At 54.1% G+C, this 20,622-nt stretch overlaps 2 protein-coding genes across 4 annotated transcripts in view; one reads left to right on the top strand and one right to left on the bottom strand.

The window, feature by feature from the left end:
• Window positions 1-7,918, top strand: part of TMEM120B (transmembrane protein 120B) — a 46,002-nt gene extending 38,084 nt beyond the window's left edge. For 2 of the 3 annotated variants that reach the window (XM_059875937.1, XM_059875936.1), the window contains exons 7-12: window positions 675-740; window positions 1,238-1,299; window positions 2,377-2,469; window positions 3,272-3,336; window positions 3,677-3,745; window positions 4,264-7,918. In XM_059875937.1, the coding sequence (XP_059731920.1) occupies window positions 675-740; window positions 1,238-1,299; window positions 2,377-2,469; window positions 3,272-3,336; window positions 3,677-3,745; window positions 4,264-4,377 (469 nt within the window). In that variant the 3' untranslated portion in view covers window positions 4,378-7,918. 3 annotated transcript variants of the gene reach the window in all.
• RHOF (ras homolog family member F, filopodia associated) lies at window positions 5,920-19,653 on the bottom strand. Its single transcript, NM_001040602.2, has 5 exons — window positions 19,484-19,653; window positions 19,088-19,175; window positions 8,972-9,081; window positions 8,750-8,884; window positions 5,920-7,488 (listed from the first exon to the last, which is right to left on the bottom strand). Exons 1-5 carry the CDS (start codon window positions 19,631-19,633, stop codon window positions 7,324-7,326), a joined length of 648 nt encoding a protein of 215 aa, NP_001035692.1. The 5' UTR covers window positions 19,634-19,653; the 3' UTR covers window positions 5,920-7,323.
• Between the last annotated feature and the right edge of the window lie 969 nt (window positions 19,654-20,622).

The following is a 20,622-nucleotide window of genomic DNA, read 5'->3' as shown; positions in this document are numbered from 1 at the left end:
TGCTCAGGCTGCCATGACAAAGTATCACAGACTATGGGACCTAAACAACAGAATGTATTGGTTCTGGAGGCTAGAAGTTCAGGATCAGGGTGCTGGCAGGTTTCCCCTGGGACCACGCCTTGGCGTGCAGAGGGCCACTGCATCCTCACAGGGCCTATTCTCCGTGTGCATGCACTCCGCTCCAGTCTCTTCCTCTGCTTGTAAGGACACCGAGCCTATCGTATTAGGGCCCCACCCTTGTGACCTAATTTAACCTTAATTATCTCTTTAAAAGTCCTCTCTCCAAATATAGTCACATTTTAAGGTACTGGGGTTAGAGGTCTTCAACATAGGAATTTGAGGGGAACATCATTCAGCCCATCACAGGCCCTGAGGTAGCCATGGGCTTGGTGGGTTCAAAGAAAAGGCTACCTGGAGCTCCTGAGAGTAGGGGTGAGGAGGGGCAGAGAGGCGGGTCTTGGAGTGCTGGGGAGGTTAGGGAGGTGCCCGAGTGCCTCTCTGGGTCTCTGTGTGATTGTATATCTCATAGGACAGAGGGCAAAAGTCCTGGCTTGGGTTCATTTCTTGCTCCAAGAAGCTGTCTCTGGGTTGTAGACCACTCTTCTCCCTCAACACAGGCTGGGAAGCTTGCCTTTCTCTCCCCTCCTGAGCTCTTTTCCTTCTCTTCTCTCAAGAATTAAAGGCTGGTGGGTGTCTCACCACTACGTGTCCACGTTCCTGTCCGGAGTGATGCTGACCTGGTAAGTGTCTCCTGCTTGAGCCCAGGACCTCTGCTCACTCTCCTCAGGGAGCCGGTGGATGGGAACTGGCAGTGGGCCCAAGATGCAGGGGATTTGGGGGCTGACTTTTGGGCCGAGAAGTAAAAGTGTGAGCTTACGAAGGGGCTGCAGGGCCACCCCAAGCCAACTGGGGACTTTTCCAAGGGCCACTGACTGTGGTGACAGGGAGCAAGTCTGGACAGAACAAGCACAGGGACAAGACCGTGACTGATGGAGGAGGAGGAATGGGTGGGCATTTGGTCTTCGAGATGCCTACCCCCGCTCCCTTGGTTCTAGAATGTATTAAAGCAATGATGGAAATTACCTGGTCCAGCCCCAGGGACATGGTGATAAGGTAGAAACTGGGTTTAAAATCTTTTCTCTCTCTCTCTCTTTTGGTTGGAACAGAGATAGGATGGGGATGAACAAATGATTTCAGATTGGGGCTTCATCTTTGCTTTTCCTCCACTTCTCTGCAGGCCTAACGGACTAATTTATCAGAAGTTTCGCAATCAGTTTTTAGCGTTCTCCATTTTTCAGAGTGAGTGTCTCTTGCTCAGATTCTGGGGACGGGCACGGTGTGGCTTTCACTGGTGGAGGTTGTGTGAAGAGTGGAGGTTGTGTTTTTCTTGTGTGAAAGGAGTGGAAGGACTGGGGGAGGTCCCTGGTCGGGCAGGGAAGGGTCCCAGAAATCCAGAAGGAGCTGCCCACCATCTCTCCCCACCACTCCATCAGCTCCATCCTGCCGTCCAGCCCCCTGCCCCTGGAGAGGAATGTCTACCCCCTGGAGCTCCAGTTGCTGCCTTTTTTTTCCCTGGTTCAGAATCTGACCAGTTGTGCCCCTCAGGAGCTGCGTGGTGTTGGGAGCATCAACTCTGTTTCCCTTAAAATGGACATTTATGTTCTTTTTCTTATTTAAGAATAGCTCCGGATTTGTACACAATGAGGGGTTAACTCTGAGGAACAGAGATTGGATGGTTAAAGACAGGGAGAGAGTTTTACTTTTTGCCAAGTACCTGTTTGTTCCCCTTGAGTTTTATGCTGAATACATCTTACCTATTCAAAAAAATACAATTTAATTTTTAAATAAAACCCTGCGTACAAACATAAGCCAAAAAGGAAAATTATGTATAATTCCATCCTTAGGGTGTTAATAGACATATGTCCTTTTAAATATTTTCATTCATAAACACATACACACCTATAATACTGTATTATGTATAATCTACAAACATAGGATTCTTCTACACAGCTTTTTTTTATAACCTAGTTTCTATTCTTTTAACAGTTATGATGGGTATTTTTCCATGTCGACACGCAGAATTCTGCTTCCTCGTTTTTTGGGTTCAGACGTGTGTGTGTGTGTGTGGTGTGGTGTGGCGTGGCATGGCGTGGTCTGCCTCCTCGTTTTTTGGGTTCAGATGTGTGTGTGGGTGTGGGTGGGTGTGTGGGTGTGGTGTGGTGCGGTGTGGTGTGCTACGGTTCAGTGTGTGTTGGGGGTGGGAGGAGGTTGTACCCAGGTGCCCCTGGTGTCTGGGCAGTGGAGACCCGCCGGCCTGCCGCGGAGGTGTTGCTGGGTCCCCTAGTCCCTGAGCTGGGCGCTGTGCTCCCCCTACAGGCTGTGTCCAGTTCCTGCAATATTATTACCAGAGAGGCTGCCTCTACCGACTGCGGGCCCTGGGGGAGAGGAATCACCTGGACCTCACTGTGGGTGAGTAGCCTGGCCTGGTCAGCGAGGTGACAAGCACTGACCCTTTCTGTTCCCCCAGACTTTGCCCCGTGTCCGTCAAGGGGCCAGGTGCCGGTAAGAGCCTGACAGGATTTGCCACATGCAAAGCCAGGGCTTGCTGGCCTCATCCTAATTGCTTTTTGTAATTCATGGTGGATTCCATTGCAGTTGACAAATGCAAGGCCAGCTGTGTGCCAGGCCCTGGAGGCTAAGTGCCTGTAGCCTATCCTTTTTAAATGTCTATATTTTTTTCCTATGTTTTATGACATACATAATGCTAGTCTAGTCTAGTGTTTTTACACTTGTGCAATTTATGTGTTCTTAACTTTAACTCATTGGGGTGGGTGCTGCATCAGGAAAACTCAGAGACCCTTCCTTTAAAACTCTCAGGGGAAAGTGTTGTTAATAAAAAATCTGTTTTTTGAAGTGGTCATTTCCATCGAATTACTCTGCGCAGTAGGCCCTATTTTGTCAAGACTCGATTGAAATGAAGCATGCCATAGCCAGTTACGAAATGTAAAATCCTGTGCAAATTATGAAAAACCAAAAACCATACTAGTGCTGGCATGTCAGCGTCCTGTAAGAGTGGTCAGCCCACTTGGGTCACAGGGACGTGAGGTGCGAGGGCCACCAGGCCTGGCGGTAGGTAGTCCACGTGTTCCCTGGGTTATTTTCCAAGTTAGCACTCACCCACCTGAAGGAGGTCAACACGCCTGATCGCAGAGTGACGGGCAGGGCCAGGCCACCTCACCCAGGCCCTTCACTCCCTCCTTCCTCTCCACAGAAGGATTTCAGTCCTGGATGTGGCGAGGCCTCACCTTCCTTCTGCCCTTCCTGTTCTGTGGCCATGTGAGTCCCCCTGGAGTTTGTGGGTACCCCCTTCCAGGAATAGAAGGTCCTAAGGCCACTCCCTCTCTCACCAACCATCTGTGAGCTGGGGCCCTCGGGGTCCTGTGGCTGGGACGGCCCCTGGGTCCAGGGAGGCCAAAGGCAGGAGCGGGAATTGGCCCTGGGCACCCGCATGCCCCACCCCAGGCTGGGTGCCCCAGTTTCATTTGAAGGGGGTTGTCAGTGTCTCAAGGGCAGTTTACAGCAGAAGCTGGGGGGCTTGCCCCTGCCCCCTGGGCTTTCCCACCTGGGTCTCAAGGGGACTCAGGTGAGCTGAGCAGTTCCTGCTTCCCCTCTTTAGTTCTGGCAGCTCTACAATGCCGTCACATTGTTTGAGCTCTCCAGCCATGAGGAATGCAGAGAATGGCAGGTATGGTGCTCGCACTTGTGTGTGTGTGTGTGTGTGTGTGTGTGTGTGTGTGTGTGTGTGTATGTGTGTATGTGTGTATGTGTGTCCTGGGGCCACTTGGAAAGAATTCCTTCCCCGCCCCACCCCCTGCTCTGTGGGGACCTGCAGTAGAGAGCTCACTGCTCTGGGGGCCTAGGAGACTGGGGCAGGAAATCTGGGGGTCCCTTGGAGCCCCTCAGAGGTCTGAGAAACACCAAGGAAGGCTCTGGGGATAGGAGGCAAGGGGGGAGCCCCCTAGGACACTGCCTGACCCCGAGGACTCATACCTCTCACCCAGCTGGCTCAGATCCCTGCCTTCCGCTGGCAAACCTTGAAGTTCTCAGGGAGCTTGTGCTTAGGGGTTCTGAGGTCCCTGATGTGTGTGTGGGGTTTGGGGGGGCCAGTCATTTCAACAAGGAGAGCTGACCTGAGCGGGCCTCTGCCTTCTCTCCCTTCTGTTCTCTGCCTGCCTCCCCCACCCCGGGGCGCCCCCCCGCCAGGTGTTCGTGTTGGCGCTGACGTTCCTCGTCCTCTTCCTCGGCAACTTCCTGACCACACTCAAAGTTGTGCACACCAAACTCCAGCAGAACAGAAGCAAGGCCAAGAAGCCGTGAGCCATGGGGCCAGCGCCCCTCAAGACCCCGGACTTTGAGACTGCAGGGGATCCCAGGCGGCGTCCTTGCTGCCCATCTCCTCCCCAACAGCGCCAGTGACCACTGGCAGCGGTGACCTCAGGGGCCAGTGCATCACTGGGAGCAGAGCCAAGGCCCAGTCCCTGGCTGGACAAGAGGAATGTGACCCCAGCCTGTCGGCGCAGTATTAGCCGGCCCCAGCCTCCCTATTTATGACATATTTAATATTGCCTGCCCCCTTCCCTAAAATCTGCTGCCCTCCTTCCCCTGCTGCTCTCTCGAGACTGGGTCAGTCTTCCCGGGAGGGGGCGGGGGGAACTAAGCCTCAGGGACCCCCTCTGTTCCCCATCCTGTCACTGAGCCCCTCAGGTTTGGGCTTCAGATGTGCCTCACTGGGGGTGGGTTTCGGCTGATCTGCTAGTTCCTGAGTTCTAGGTGGGTGGAAGGAAGCCTCTTGGTGTCCTGCGGAGTCTCCCTCCCCGGGCGCTGCTTCTGCTGTAAGCTCCCCGCGGCCTCCGGGGTGTTTCAGCTCTCAGAGAACCACTGTCCCTCTGTGCCTCCTGCTCCTTGTGCTTCCTGAGGCTCCCCGCTTGCTGGCCGCCAGGGCTTGGCCTGAGGCAGGGGAGTTTTCTGAGGGTCACCACCAGAGGGCACCCCTGCACTGTTTGGTTGGTTTGAGGGCATGTTTCCCTCCCACCCACCCTGCCCCCCACAAAGTTTGGGTCCACTCTTGTGGGAGGGGTGCTTCCTGACGGCCACTCCTCAGCCCACCTTCCCAGATTCATGCAGTAACTCAGGGAGTGGGGACAAGACTCAGCCCTGGTTGGGACTTAAGCCAGCATGGAGGTCACCCGTGCTCCGGACTTCTCCCCTTCACCTCAGAGGTTCTGGAATGTGGAGGGAGGAGGGGTGAGTTTGAGCAGGCTCGCTTTGTGGAGGTCACCCTCTGGAGGTCATGGCAGGTCTGCTGGTCACCTCACATTAGGTTCTCTATCTATGAAGAAGCCAAAAGGTTTGGTTGCATTTTCTGCATCTTCTCGTATGGGCTTCAGCCGCCCTTAACAACTTACCTAGAAATCTCTGTTGGCCAGAATTCACAGATGGTGTCTGTAGTCATGCTCTGGCCCTCGAAGGAGTTTAAGTTTTCAAAATATGGTATTTCCCCTCCCTCCAGTAAGATCCCACATGAAAAATCCAGATTTCTACTTTCCCTAGAGAGATGGAAAGACCTAGAAACATTCCCATAGAGCAGCATTTGGCTGGGCTGAGCTGCCTTGTCTAGGGTGGGGGCTTGCTTTCTAGTTTGCCCCACCACTTCCTTTCATCCCTACCCTACTTCACTCATTTGGGTCTCCCATCTGGCCCTTTAGGAACTTGGGTTTGCCCCAGACTAGGAGTTGGCAAACTTTTTCTGTAAAGAGCCAGATGGCAAATATTTTAGGCTTTGAGGGCCAGATGGTCTGTGTCACACGAGTCTGCCGTCGGAGGGCAAAGGCAGCCAATGTATAAATGAATGGGAGTGGCTGTGTTTCAATAAAAGTTTATTTACAAAAATAGGCAGTGGCCAGATTTGGCCCATAGACTGTAGTTTGTGGACCTCCTCTGTCCTAGACCATCCTTTCTTTGTCCACGAAGCTCTGGACTGAATGCTCTGTTGACTCTCCCTAGGCATGTCAGGGCCTTGGGGAACCTAGGTGGGGTAGGGTAGGTTTTATGTCTCTTTCTCACGCCCAGTGGAGGCCAGAGCACTAGGCAAGGGAGGGGGCAGAGGCAGAAGATACCAGGGAGGGCCGGAACCACCTAACGCCATGATCTCATATTAGGTGAAGCTGATTCCCCGGCTTATTCAGGAACCACCAGCTCACAATCTCTGGGGCATTAGAATCACCTGGGACTCTGACCCCAGACCTTTCAGGAGGTTCCGGGAAGCTGTGCTGGGGGTTAATCAGGAAGTCTCCCAGGAGGCCAGGACGGCCTTGGTGTGTAGTCTCCACACCTCGGCAGCAGGGGGCGCTGTTTGGGACAGAGGGGAGCCTGGTGACAAGCCAGTGCCATCCTTCTGCAGGTAAAAGAAATCTGTAGAGAGACCTGACTTGCCCAAGATCACTCAAGAGCCTCTGTTACTTTTCATCTCTGGTTTCTGTCAAGTCGTGGCCAGGGTAGGGTCACAGACGCTGAGCAGGGATCAAATAGATGGTCCAGGGAATACTTCTTGCTTTTAGAGAGAGATCCCTCTCTGTCCCCTGTGCGTCCAGCTCTGGAAAGATGGTGGCCAAGCTGAAGGCTGAGACTGAAGTCCTCTGTATGAGGTGGAGGAAGGAGGGCCCTCATGTCCAGGGCTGAGGCCTGTGTTCTTCTGATAGGCCCCAGGCCCACCACGGTGCCTGAGTTCCTGGGCGGAGGAAGCGAGAAGCTGGAAGATGTGACCATGCCTATTTCGGGGGCCCAGGGAGGTGGGTGACTTGGGAGAGCAGGCTTGGGAGCCCTGTGGAAGGCTGCCAAGTCCACATGTATCCATGTACCAGACGTTGTTTCTCGTTTCAGGCATGGGCTTGGAGGACCTGTTGGGTGTGCAGAGAGGAAACACACAGCTGGGAGCTGGATGTGACAAGGGCACTCCTGAGTGCTGGGGACAAGTGCTGGTTCCAGGATAACAGAGGGACCGAGTTCAGCACCCCCACCCTCACCACCACTATGGCCACACAGGCTGGAGGGGAGTGTGTGGTCAGAGCTCCAGCTGGGAAAGGAGAGAGTTCCAGAATGTTCCAAGAGCCTGGCCACAGGCTCCAGACACTAGGTCCTGGAGGTGCCTGACGCCAAGTGCCCTTCGAGAGCTGGGGCAGGGGTGGGGTCTGGGCAGCAGCATGGGCCTGGGGGTCTGGGCCCCGTCAGTTCTGTCGTGAGGGCCGCATGCCCTGCTGGGAGCTGTCAGAGCAGCAGGCAAAGCCGGTGTTGTTTCTGCCGCTGTGCTTTCTTCAGAGCACTGAGGGCAACCTTGGCAGCCTCCCGGAAGACGTCTTCCACATTCTCCCGAAACTTGGCAGAACATTCCAGGTAGAGGGCAGCTCGGATCTGCTCGCAGGCGCTCTGGCCCTGGTCGGGGGAGGGGCTGGGATTAGACCAGGGGCTTTGGGCACCTCCTGTGCGACCCCACTCATGAATTTGGGGGCTTCCTGGGGCCAGGGTCCTCCCCAGGGTGTGCAGATGGGCCATAAGGGCTTGTTTGGTGTGGCCCACAGGTTGTAGCTGCTGGGAACTCCATCCTGGCCTCCACCCCATACTCTCCCCAAACTCAGGCAGAGAGGGGCTGACTTCAGCCAGGAACTGTGGTGGTCTGTTCTGTCTGCCAGGCCTGTGAGAAGCATTGAAGGCCTCAAGACATAAGGGCTTCCTACATGCCTCTCTCCCTGCTCGTCTCAGAAGCACAATTTAGGCAACTGAGCTGGCTATAGAGTAGAAAGAAAATTACTTCTAACACAAATTTATTAATGCCTATTCCTTTTGATTAAACTTTATTAGTTTTCGTTTGTGTTCCTTTTATTCTGCCACGCCTCACCCAGAAGGCAGCAGGGTTTGGTCAGGTTCCTGAAAGGAGCCCTGCTTTCCAACACAGGCCTGCCCCTCCAGGCCTCTGGGGTGATGGGACAGGACGGTGGTCAAAGGCTCAGGCTCTGGGGCCAGAGTGACTAGGGTGGGATTTTGGCTCCAATTCAGGTTATCTATGTGACCCTGGGCTAGCTACTTAACCTCTCTGAGTCTCAATCTCTACTCTGTAAAAGGGAGGGGGGCAGTAACAGTGCCTGCCTCAAGGTAATAAGGATTAAATGAGGTAAGTAATGTGCTCAGATAAGTGTCTATTAATATCTAAAAATTATTCTTAGGGAATTTCCTGGTGGTCCAGTGGTTAGCACTCAGTGCTTTCACTGCTGTGGCCCCAGGTCTAATCCCTGGTTGGGGAACTAAGAGCCCACAAGCTGCTGGGATGGCATTTACACATAGTCACTTCAGTCATGTCCGACTCTGCGAACCCATGGACTGTAGCCTGCCAGGCTCCTCTGTCTATGGTATTCCCCAGGCAAGAATCCTGGAGTGGGTTGCCATTTCCTTCTCCAGGGGATCTTCCCTACTCAGGGATTGAACATCTGAATCTCTTATATCTCCTGCACTGGCAGGCAGGTTCTTTACCACTAACACCACTTGGGTATATGATTCTTAGAATTCTGTTGCCTTCAGCTTCTGAAAGGTCACTGAGGCACACCAGATGCCGAGGCCAAAGGCCTGGGAGGCTTTTGGCCATGGCTGTGCACGTGGACCCGGGCTCCTCGGGGTGGGGTCGGGGAGGGCCCCTGGTCACCTGTGTGTAGGTGATGGGCTCCAGCTGGGCTGCCCGGAGCTTGCGCAGCTGCTCCTTGTCCTTCCTCAGGTCTGTCTTGCAGCCGATGAGCACCATGGGGATCCCACGACAGAAATGTGTGACCTCGGGGAACCACTGTGGAAGGGGAGGGCAGGCATCAGGGGTATGGCCCCATCTGGCCCCACTTCCAGAGGCAGGCGGGGCTGGGAGACGGGGCCTCACCTTGATGAGAACGTTGTCGTAGCTAGTGGGGTTCATGACGTCATAGCAGATGAGCACGAGGTGGGTGTTCTGGTAGGACAGGGGCCGCAGCCGGTCGTAATCTTCCTGTCCTGAAACCAGACAGCAGGTGGGGGTCAGGGAGGTGCCCCTTACTTCTCCACCCAAGTCCCCTGCCTGGGCTCAGATAGGGTAGGGGTTGGGGTCTCCTGGGCAGTTGACTCTGTGTCTCTGGGCCTCGATTTCTTCAACTATAAAACAGAGGAGACAGCCCACAGTCCTGGACCGTAGGGAAGATTACACAAGATAAAAGCAGCGGGGCTTCCCTGGTGGCTCAATGGTAAAGAATCCACCTGCTAATGCAGGAGACACAGGTTTGATACCTGATCCGGGAAGATCCCACATGCATCAGAGCAACTGAGCCCATGCACTGCAACTATTGAGCCTGTGCTCTAGAGCTTGGGAGCTGCAACTACAAAGCCCACACGGCCTAGACCTGTGCTCCCCAACAACAGAAGCAACCGCAGTGAGAAGCCCACATGCTGGAACAAAGAGTTGCCCCGTGCAGCAACAAAAACACTCAAAAATAAAAGCCGTGCGGTGCTCTTGTGGTGCTCAGAGATGGGCCTGGCTGAAGGGTCAGTGCTGGGAAACAGCTAGCACTCATGTCGATAATGATCACCACCCCTCGCTTCCGTCTTCATCCCTGATGCTCAGGTTTAAGGTCAGACTCTGAAGAAACCGAACCCTTCCTCTCCCGAGGTTTCAGACCAGTGGGGTTGGGTGGGCCCAGAACTCTGCAGTTAACTGTGGAGGGTGCCCCTGCCACCTGCAAGCTGAGAGGGGCATGGTCTCTGGTTATACTCCTCTTGCCATTCTGGCCTATGCTAATAGGAGGGTGGGGGGACTGCTGGAGATGATGGGCATTTGCCTGCCTGGGCCCACCTGGCACTGGTTGTCAACCCTGCACCACATGACTCACCAGGGGAACTGATGGCTTCTGATACATCAGCCCCTCCCAGCACCAAGTGAATCAGGACCCAAGCTTGGGCTTGGGCAACAGTGGGCTTGGTTTTTTTCAAAAAAAGACCTCATTTAGTATTTTTTGTCGACAGTTTCAAGCTTACAGAAAAATTGCAAAAGAGTGCAAAGAATTCCCTTACTCCCTTATTCACTGGGGCCTCACGTTTTGTCCACTTGCTTTATCTGTATATAAACACTTTAAACCATGTGAGAAGACCTTTGGCTGGCTGCTGCTTCTCCCCACCCCCGCCCCAAACTCCTGAAGATTTACCGTGTGGTTTTTCTAAGAACAAGGACGTCTTCTCACTTACCTCAGTACAAGTATGAAACTAACCAACACTGAGACTGTATTCTAACCCAATCTACTAGCTGTGTTCAGATCTCACCAACAACGTCCTGCAGAATTTTTTTCTGTTTCAGAAGCAGGCCTGGGATTACACACTGCATGTGGTCCCCACGGCTCAGTAGTTTTTTTTTTTAAATTGAAGGATAATGGCTTTACAGAACTGTGTTGGTTTCTGTCAAACATCAACATGAACCAGCCATAGGTATACATATGTCCCCTCCCTCTTGAACCTCCCTCCCTGGCTCAGGGATTTTTAAAAACTCCCAGAGTGAGAAGTGAGAGTCTTTCAAGCCCATGGGCGACCCCCAGCCACCTCTGCAGAAAGACTCAGGCAGTGACTTCCCTTCCAGGGAACGCAGAACACTGAGCCCAGGAATCCCCACCCTGGCCTTTAGCCTGTGGGTGCCAGGGTGACACCAGCTTGCCCTCTGACCCCTGCCTGCCCAAGGCCTCTCAGGACAAGTGGCCTCTCCAGAGAGCACGGACAGGCCATGTCCTGCTGGTGATGGCACAGCTGCCATCTTTCCCACTGGCTCCCCATCAACCCAGGGACCCCTGACAGTGTGCAGTGGCCGGGAACCCAGCTCTAACGATGGCTGGTCCGGGAGGACTGTCTAGGCTGTCATTCAGCCCACGTCCCCTCAACACCGGAGAAGGGATTAGGGATAGTCTGCACCTGGCAGACTCGGGCCCTCCTGCCCTCGTCGCCAAAAGCAGGAGAAAGCCTTGTAAGATGGTGGAAAACAGGCCAATACGCTACTCTAGCCAATCTCCTCCCCTTTCCATACACATCCCCAAACTATCCCCTCTCCTGACCTCTGTGAACATCTTTCTAGACCTGCACTGTCTGGGAGGGTAGCCACTAGCCCCACCTGGCTACTTTAATTAATGTTAAAACTTCAGGTTCTCCAAATGTAGCATTGGCTACATTTCAAGTGATTAACTCATCCAAGACAGTCTCCTGCGTCGCCTCCTCCCGTGCCGCCGCCTCAACCCATTCTCCACCCAGCGGCTGAATGGAGTGGGTGGGGTGGTGTGTGTGTCTGTCTGTGTGTATGTGCATGCACTAAGTCGCTCAGTCGTTGTCCAACTCTTTTCGACCTCATGGACTGTAACCTGCCAGATTTCTCTGTCCATGGAATTTTCCAGGCAAGAATACTGGAGTGGGTTGCCATTTCCTATTCCAGGGGATCTTCTCAACCCAAGGATTGAAGCCAAGTCTCTCGCCACCTTCTGCACTGGCAGATGCATTCTTTACCACTGCACCACTTGGGAAGCCCCTGAATAGATGGTAACAAAACTAAAATCATGCCCCTCCCCTCATCTCAAACACCTTCAGTGGCTCCCTATTGCTCTTTGTGGAAAATCCAAGACTCTCCTGGTTATTGACATGACCTCCATGCCTACCAACCTTGGCTTCACCCTCCTCCCACCTGTGCCCCTAACCCTCACTCGCTGCGGTCCAGTCTTGCTGTTTCTTGAACTCATCAAGCTCTCATGTCACACCTGGAATGCTTTTTCCTCCTTTCCCCATCGTTTGCTTCCAAACATTTTAAACATTCAGACTCACCATCCATAGTTATTTCCTTTATCAAGATAATCATCTTCTCTGTACCTCTACTTATTGATAATGCCACGTTATACATTACAGTATTTTTTTTTTGTCCGCAACCCATGGCTTGTGGAATCTCAGTTCCCAGACCAGAAATTGAATCTGGGCCATGGCAGCCCAGAATCCTAACCACTAAGCCACTGAGGACGTCACCTCACATACTTCTTACAGGGCCTCTGCCTCTAAATGATTAAGAAATCTTTACAACATGGACTTCCCTGGTGGTCCAGTGGTTAAGAATCTGCCTGCCAATGCAGGGGACACAGGTTCAACCCCTAGTCCAGGAAGATTCCATGTGCCTCGGGGCCACTAAGCCCGTGTGCCACACCTACTGAGCCAGAGCACCTAGAACCTGTGCTCCACAACGAGCCCCAAGAAGCCTGCACACCCCAACTAGCGAGTAGCCCCTGCTCACCACAACTAGAGAAAGTCTGTGCCAGCGATGAAGACCCAGCGCAGCCAGAAAATTAATTAAATTTAAAAATTAAAAAAAATTTTTTTTAAAAGAAATCTTTACAACAAACACCTGATGTGCTAGTCAGGGAACTCCTGAATCCTATTTACATATAAAGAAACCATGAGCCATGAAGTGACCTCCCCCCCTTCCACCACGAGGTCACCGAACCAGAGCCAGGCCTGACTCTAGGTTCATTCCGTTCCAAAGCCAGCCTTCCTTCTGCTGAAACACAGCAGTGCTCTCTTCTGCTCGGTAGTACGCACAGACCGGTGCCAGGCCTAACACACACTCTGATGCCCTTTTAGAAACACGGCAGGAGAAGACAAGCAGTTACGAGACAGGACTGCTGCGTGCCGAAGTCTGTGCCGACGTCTTCCCCACCTTGCCCAGCTGACTCTTCAGAGAGGCCTTCCCTCACCACACAAAGTCTGTCCCTGCCCTGTCTGGCCACAGTCTGTTCTCCCACGTTTATTCGTTTACTGCCTGTCCCCTGGGAGACTGTAGGCACCCGGAGGGCAGGGACCATGTCTGTCCTTAAACATCGTTCCTGGCACCGGGCAGGTGTCCAGTCACTGCTGGCTAGTGGGCTGTCTCGAAGTCGTTCATCTCTTGTCAGATGTGGTAGGGACCAGGGAGGTGAAAGGGTGCCACTGGGCTGAGCAAACTGGGGCCTGAGCTGACTGCAGCAGGCTCGATGGGGGCCGAAGTCAGGCTGGTAGAAAGAGGAAGTCAGACCAAGCCTGCTCCTGGTGAGGGCCTCTCCCTTGCTGTTCCCTCTTCTAGAATGCTCTTCCCAGGTAACAGCATGGCTCACTCTCTCCTTTCCTTCAGGCTTCTGCAGAGATGTCACCTCTTCCTAGAGAACTTTCCAGACTGCTTTGAAATAAGAGCGTCCTTTGCCATCTGTCCCATGACCAACTATGGCTTTAATTTTCTTCCTAGAAAGGACATCACTACCCAACATCATGATTTTTCCATGAGTACATAAGACCCTGAGATGCCGGCCACCTCTGTACACATCACTGTTACATCAATGGGTACACACACAAGCTCAGTAATCATTTGGGGGTATGAAACAACAAATGAGCGGGTGAATAAAGTGTAATGATAATTTCTATGGCTTTCAGGCTTGCAAGGGCACTTCATTTCTATCACCTGTGTTAAAAATTTTTTTGGCTGCATTGCTCGGCTTGCAGGATCTTAGTTCCCCAACCAGGGATCAAACTTGTGCCCTCCCATCCCACCCCACTTCAGTGGAAGGATGGATTCTTAATCACTGGACTATCAGGGAAGTCCCACCTGTGTTAATTTAAGCAGTCACCCCAGGAGGGAAGCTGGGTGGGGCAAATTCTTCCTGTTAGGAGCCCATGTGGCTGGGGGTGATTTCAAGGTCATAGACAGGTTTCCTGTGAGCTGAAGCACCAACTCAGTCCCCAGTTCCAAGGTCAGCTGCCAGCCCAGCCACTCTAAAAATTCCAATCCTCCCAGGAAGCCTTTCAATTGGGAATTCATCTCTGGACCTCAGTTTTCTCAACTGTGAAATGGACATGTGAGGAATAGGTGGGCCTGTGATAATGGTAGTGAAAATGGTCAACAGTATTTATCGGCAGTGCTCACTCATCACATGCCAGGCCCCATTCAAAGGCTTTTGTATGCACAGACTCATCAATCTTCACTATGATTCCTCACTACTGGCTATTGGGTTTTGGGGGCTTTTTTCTTTCTTTCTTTTTTTTTTTTGGTCTTATCACGTGGCTTTGTGGACTCCTGGTCCCTCAACCAGGAATCGAACTCAGCCCATTGGCAAGTGAAAGCTCGGAGTCCTAACCAATGGATCGACAGGGAATTCCCACCACTGGCGATTGTTTTCTTCAATTTACAAATGCAGAAACTGAAGCAGAGAGATGAAGTGACTTGCCCAATATCACACAGCCAAAAGGAAGGTTCATAAATGATAGAGGATCATAGGGAGGGCTACTGGGGTGCTTTTCTCTCAGGGCACCCCAGAGGATGGGAAGCTGTCCTTATTCTACAAGCCCTAGCTCCGACCAGGTGAGGAAAAGGCTGCCAACAAGGGATGAACTCTGGGAGAGGATGGGTAGCCAGCCCAGATCTCAGCGCCTCCTCTGGGTTGCCTTCTTGGCTTGACTGTGTCTGGCTCAGCTTCCCCAGGGGTCAGTATGCAGGGACCACGCCTGCAGAGGATGGACTTGCAGGCGCTGCTGACCTCGTTTCTTTGGGAGTGGAGTATCCTGGACACCACTCCCCTGTGTGTCAGGGGAACCAATATCCATCATGTTCCACATGACTCATGTTCCACGATCTTGGCACCTTCCCTACCTGGGCCTCAGTTTCCTTATCTGGAAAAGGGGGTGATAATCCTGTCCTTGATCTTGGAAGTAGAGAACTTGCAGGCTCGCAATGCTGGCCAAAGGTGTGGTTACTACTGAAATTGAAACTCACAAGGGACAGGGGCCTGGGTAGAGGATTCTAACCCCTGATCTTTGGACCCATAAACTCTAGGGGGCCTCCCAGCCACAGGTGATACAATGACCTTTCCCATTTACCCACAGTGATTCACAGGCTTAGAGGGGCAAGTCATCTGTCCAGAAGAGATGAACAGGGTTCCACTCTGGCCTCTGAAGATGGGCTTGCAAGGTTAAAAAAAAAAAAAAAGCCCCCGAAGGCCTTCCCTGGTGGTCCAGTAGCTAAGACTCTGTGCTCCCAATGCAGGGGCCCTGGGTTTGATCCCTGGTCAGGGAACTGGATCCCACATACCACAACTAAGAGTTCTCATGCTACAACTAAGACCCAGCACAGCCATATGAATTTCAGAAACAAATAAAAGGCCCCGAGTTATGTGCAAAAGGATGCATTTGCTTCTAGTGAGGGAATGTTTTCTGGGCCACAGTGCCCCTTGAAGCTGCCCGTCTTCCTGAAGCTGGGGTGCTGTGGGGCAGAGGAAGTGAGGCGAAAGTCGCCTCACGCAGGGCATTTCCTTTGCGGGAAGCTCGGCTGTGGCAGGCATCGTGTCGGGGGCATGGTCTCTAAGGTCTGGTGCTGGATTGAGGAGAGGGTGTCCTTGGAGCCACAGCAGTCCCCAAATCTGCCAGAGGACACCCACTGGGCACATAATTCCCAGCTCTGGCTGGGGTGTTGGTCAGGGTAGGGGTGTAGGCAGTGTGAGAAGCGGAAGCTGCCAGAAGAGGAACCCACTTCTGTACTAGTGCTGCTGGGGCCTCCCCAACCTGTGTTTCCTCCCCCGGAGAAAGGAGCGGCTGGTGCTCGGGTGGCCTGGGCCTGGAACTCAGACCACGCTGCTCTGACGGATCTGCAGGGTCAGCTCCCCCGCCTCTGGGGCTCCTGGGTCCGTAATTCCTGTCTTAGCAACTTGCTTTGCCCCCGATTTGTCCTACTGTTCCCATCTCAGGTTGGGAAGGGGCCCGCAGCTCCCCACCTCCCAGGGCAACACCACCCTGCCCCACCCCTGGGCCCCACCCCAAAGCCCAGATAACTGTCTCTGGTTGGTGTCTTAACATCCCACCTCGCCCCACATCTCCCCTCTCTCTGCCCAGGAAACTTCAGACTTCACCGCAGTTTCCGGCCTCTGAGGTGGCAGATGAGCCGCTAAAGCGATGGGTGCTCACAGCTCCCGCCCCTCTTCACCTTTGAGCACTGAGAGCTCCATCCCCCTCAGTACCCCTCCATTGGCTACAGCGGTGTCTGTAACTGCTTCCGCCGGATGGAGACAAGCAACCAGACTGTCCTCCCACACAGACCCCTGTGGGCAGGGTCCTGGGTATGGAGAAATTTTGCCTCCTAGGGGCCACCCCATCCCACAGCTCTGGGTACCACTGATTGGTTGGAAAGATGCTTTCTCCTGTCCTCCACCCCTCACCTTGGGGTCTGGCCCGTCCGGTTCTAGAACCTTCTACAACAACTTTTACTGGACTCATCTCCACCTTGGCCACTCCCTTCACTCTCTCAGTCTCTATCTTCCTCTAGTTGGTCACCTGGCCGTCTTTTCTGCCACTTTCTCCTGATATCTGTCGACCCCAAAGGCAGAGACCAATCTCACCATCTTTATCACAAAGGACCTTCTCCAGAGATCTCTATGCGCCCAAGATTTTTCTTCATTCATTCGTTCCACAAGCCTTGCTCTGTGACAAGTGCTGTGCTGGGCACTGACATGTGGAAAAGGAATGACCCAGCCTTTCCTTCACGTTCCTCTAGATAACGGAGCTTTCCAAGACACAGCAGGATACTCTTGAGGGAGCAGCCACATCTCTCTGCACCAGAATCTCTCTCCTGGGCTGTCCCACTGATTGTAAGGCCAGCCTACTTCCCCAGAACACTAATGAGAGGTTCAAAGCCCGGCTCTGCTCTTCTGCTGCCTGTAACAGTCCTGCTGGGAAAGCATGGGTGGGGGCTGGCACAGAGCTCTGCAGGCCACTGGTTCAAAAGAACAGGCTTGGGCTCAGGCCTGGGCCTGAGCGGCAGGAGGTTAGAAAACTCCCAGTAACACTCAGTGAGCTCTTTGGAAGAGGCAGGCCCTGTGCTAAGCGCTGTACATCACATGACTCTGTCATCCTCAAAGCTATTTTAGCCCTGCTCACAGAGGAGGAAGGGGCTTCCCAGGTGGTGCAGTGGTAAAGAATTCACCTGCCAATGCAGAAGACGCAAAGACACATGTTCGATCCCTGTGTTAAGAAGATCCCCTGGAGAAGGGTATGGCAACCCACTCCAGTATTCTTGCCTGGGAAATCCCATGAACAGAGGAGCCTGGCGGGCTACAGACCCTGGGGTCGCAAAGAGTCAGACACAACTGAGCATGCACACACACACAGAGGAGGAAACTGAGGCCCAGGTGTCCCCAGGGACATACAGCCATGAGAGCTGGCATCAAAGCCCAGGTCAGACTCCAGAGCATGCGGCAGGACGCTGCGGGCAGGTCATCATTGCCCTGGGTGGTCACGCCTTCTGACAATTGAGAAAGCGCTCTCCCCACCCCTCCGGCACGAGCTCTTAGTGAAAACCCTGCCTTATACCAAGCAGAAGCTTGCCAGAACCTCTTCATGACAATGTATTCTGATAAGTCTTTTGAGCATCTTCTTCCGGGTTAAGCAAGAAAGACCAGAAGTGGTCCCAGCACTGGGTCTGCTGGGGGAGGCTGTGGTGAACAGTGAGCCCCAGGGATCTAAATGGAGAAGGCCTGAGATGAGAGGAAGGAGGAGCTGGTTCAATCCTTGCTCTGACCTTCCCTCCCCCACCAGCCCTCCACCCAGAGCAGAGTTAATGAACCTCCCCCTACCTGGGTCTGTGTGAAACTGAAAGAGCCCCAGACACACCACTTGGGGCCCCGCCTTTGGGAATTCCTCAGACGATTTTGGCTTTTCCAGTTCAAGGGGCTGGCCCTGTTCTGGGGGCGGCCCTGCACCGTGTTCATCCAACAAGAGAGGGTCCTTAGGGGCCACTCGAGGGGGGACACACCCACAAAGTCAGGAATACAGAAGGACCTGGGTCTGGGAGAGATCCTTTCCTAAACCTTTCCAGGGTGGAATGACAGATGCTACTGGTTGCCTTATGGAGAGGTGCACAGTGGGGTGGGGAGCTGGGGATGGGGGTGGGGGATTTTGGTCTCATCCAAGGGCAGTTGGAAGACTCCACTTTATACATACAAGGCTTGGCTGACAGGGCACCTGATGACATGGTTCCACACAAGTCATTAAACATAAGAGTCACAAAGGCTGGGTGAGGCCCCAACTGGGGATCCTAACCTTTGCTCCCCAATGTTGATTCAGCCCAGAGGGGAGTCGGGGCATGAGGTAAGCTCCTCAAGGGTACCAGCAGCAGCAGCAGTGTTACTGGAATCTTCCCATTGGCTGTGCTCCTCCTACCATCCCCCAACAATAGGAACGCTGAAGATTGCGAGGGGATCAGCATAAATACACTTGCCTTGGGAGCTGCAGGTGGCAGAAAGAACCTTATTTTGGACCTACATCCCCTAGAGCTCTGCTCCTTCTTCAGTGCCAGGAAAAAACAGAAGTGTAGCCACAGAGTCCGAGAACCACAGGCTCAGAATGACAGACCACAGAATTCCAGAGCCAGGCACCACAGTCCATGGAATCCCAGAAACACGGGACTCAGAATTTATAGCTATAGGGCCCTAGAGTCTCAGGACTGTCAGCCACAGAATCCTGGCGTTCACAGGATCTGATCTGAAGCCCAGAGTATTCTACAAAATAGGACCCAGAAATGCAGCCTACGAATCCTTAGCAGCAGGGGACTCAGATCAGCAGCCCACGGAATCTTAAGAGACCACAGCATGTAACACACGACATCCTGGAACCATGGTAAACAGAAGCAAAACCCACGGTTTTCTAGAACCACAGGAGAGGAACAAAGCTGTGAGCCCTCAGAACATCAGCACTAGGAGGGCGGCCCAGAAGCTCACCTCTTCCAAATACCCTCCTTTTACAGATGGGGCGACTCTGTCGGGCTTCCAGCACCACCCAGCCAGGCGGTGGTTAACGGGCTCCCAGACAGCGCCTCTCCGGGAGTGACGGGATGTCGAGGTCCGGAGAGGCAGGAGGGCGGGCGGGATGGCCCGGTGGGGGGATTCCCCTCAGGGGAAAACCCTGCAGGCGGACCCTAGGACCCTCGCCGCGCAGACGCACTCACCGGCGGTGTCGTAGAGGTTCAGGGTCACCTCCTTGCTGCCCACAGTCACGCTGGCTGTGTACTTCTCGAACACGGATGGGGCGTAGTGCTGTCGGAGAAGGGGTTATGTCGGTTCTTAAGGGGTACAGCGGGTGTCCAGGTTCCAGCTGGACACCCACCCCTACCTTCCATCTTCAGCCCATCTGGCTCAGCCTCACACCCCCACTCTGCTGGGCTCTGGAATTCCCGAGGGGGCGCCCCCGGGTGACGGCCGCCTCTTCATGATCAGGATGCCAGGGACCCGGGGTCCGGGCTCGAGGCGCAGGCTGAGGTCCGCCCGTCGCCCCTCGTGGCCCCAAGTCCTTTCCCCCATCCCGCCCCCAGCCTACCTGTTTGCAGCCCCCCGGCGAGCCTCACCTCGGGGAAGGAGCCCTGGCTGTACACCATGAGCAGCGAAGTCTTGCCGCAGCCGCCGTCGCCCACGATCACAATCTTCAGCTCCTTCCGGCCGGAGCCCGGGGCGGCGGGTGGGGCCGGGGCCGGGGCCGGGGCCCCAGCAGCGTCCATAGCCAGGAGCCGGCAGCACTGGCAGCGGCTCGCCGGGTAGAGCGCTGGGGTTGAGCGATCGGAGGCGGGGTGGGAACTGGCCCGGGGGCGGGACTAAGAGAAGCCCCGCCCTCGGCACCTCCTCCACCAGGCAGCCAACCGGGCTGACTTCAGTCTCATTCCCAAGAAAACTGAGGCAACTGAGAAATGGAGAGCTCGGCGGCGATGGCAACTCCCATCTCCTCCCCTGTGCATCACTGCGCGCCCCTCACCGGCAAGGTCCGATCGTTTCCGCCTCTTCCCGCCCGGCATTGGCAGGCTGTCTTCAGGCAGAGACCCTTTGATTGGCCGATTTGGCCTCCCATCGGATCGCATCCTTTTGATTGGCAGGATGTCCCCAACACGCCGGTTTGAGGAGCCTTGGTCTCAAGCGCTAGGAAAATGCCCCCATCTGCGCCCCGCCCCAATTACATGGCCTTGGGGAAGTCCGCTCTGACTGCAATTTCCCCCAGAAGGTAGCATCGGTGGTGCCCAATATCCTAGCATGAGGGTCAAGTCGGCCCACCTGATCCGGCCGTCTGAGTCTGTGTGCGGGCTGGGGAATAGCAGTTCCGCTTACCTATCACCCCACCTCCCAAAGGTGGAGGTCTGGCGCCCTCTGCTGGGCGATGGCATCTGCGCGGGGACTTTGGAAACAGGTGAGCTGACTCATAACAATGCCCTTTCGAGAGTTGGCCCCAAACCACGCGGGCGGGAGCCTCTTTCTAGCAAGACCCAGAGGCGTGAGCAGAGACTCCGTCGAGGAGAGGACAGGGAAGGCCAGGGTAGATGTAGTCGCCTTCAGCTGGGCCCCCTTCCGTCCACTTTATTTGTATTCTCCAGACAGCAGAAATACCTATCCTTCTCAAGCTGTCTCCCTAACCCTCCTTACCCCATGACCAAAACGGCTATTTCTTGAGCGTTTACTCTGGATGAGTACTATCAGGAAGGCTGGCTGAAACCTTCCTGCC

The sequence above is a fragment of the Bos taurus genome, chromosome 17, assembly GCF_002263795.3.
Source record: "Bos taurus isolate L1 Dominette 01449 registration number 42190680 breed Hereford chromosome 17, ARS-UCD2.0, whole genome shotgun sequence".
NCBI lineage: Eukaryota > Metazoa > Chordata > Mammalia > Artiodactyla > Bovidae > Bos > Bos taurus.
The sequence above is the reverse complement of the archived record's forward strand: the minus strand, read 5'-3'. Positions and strand labels throughout refer to the sequence as shown.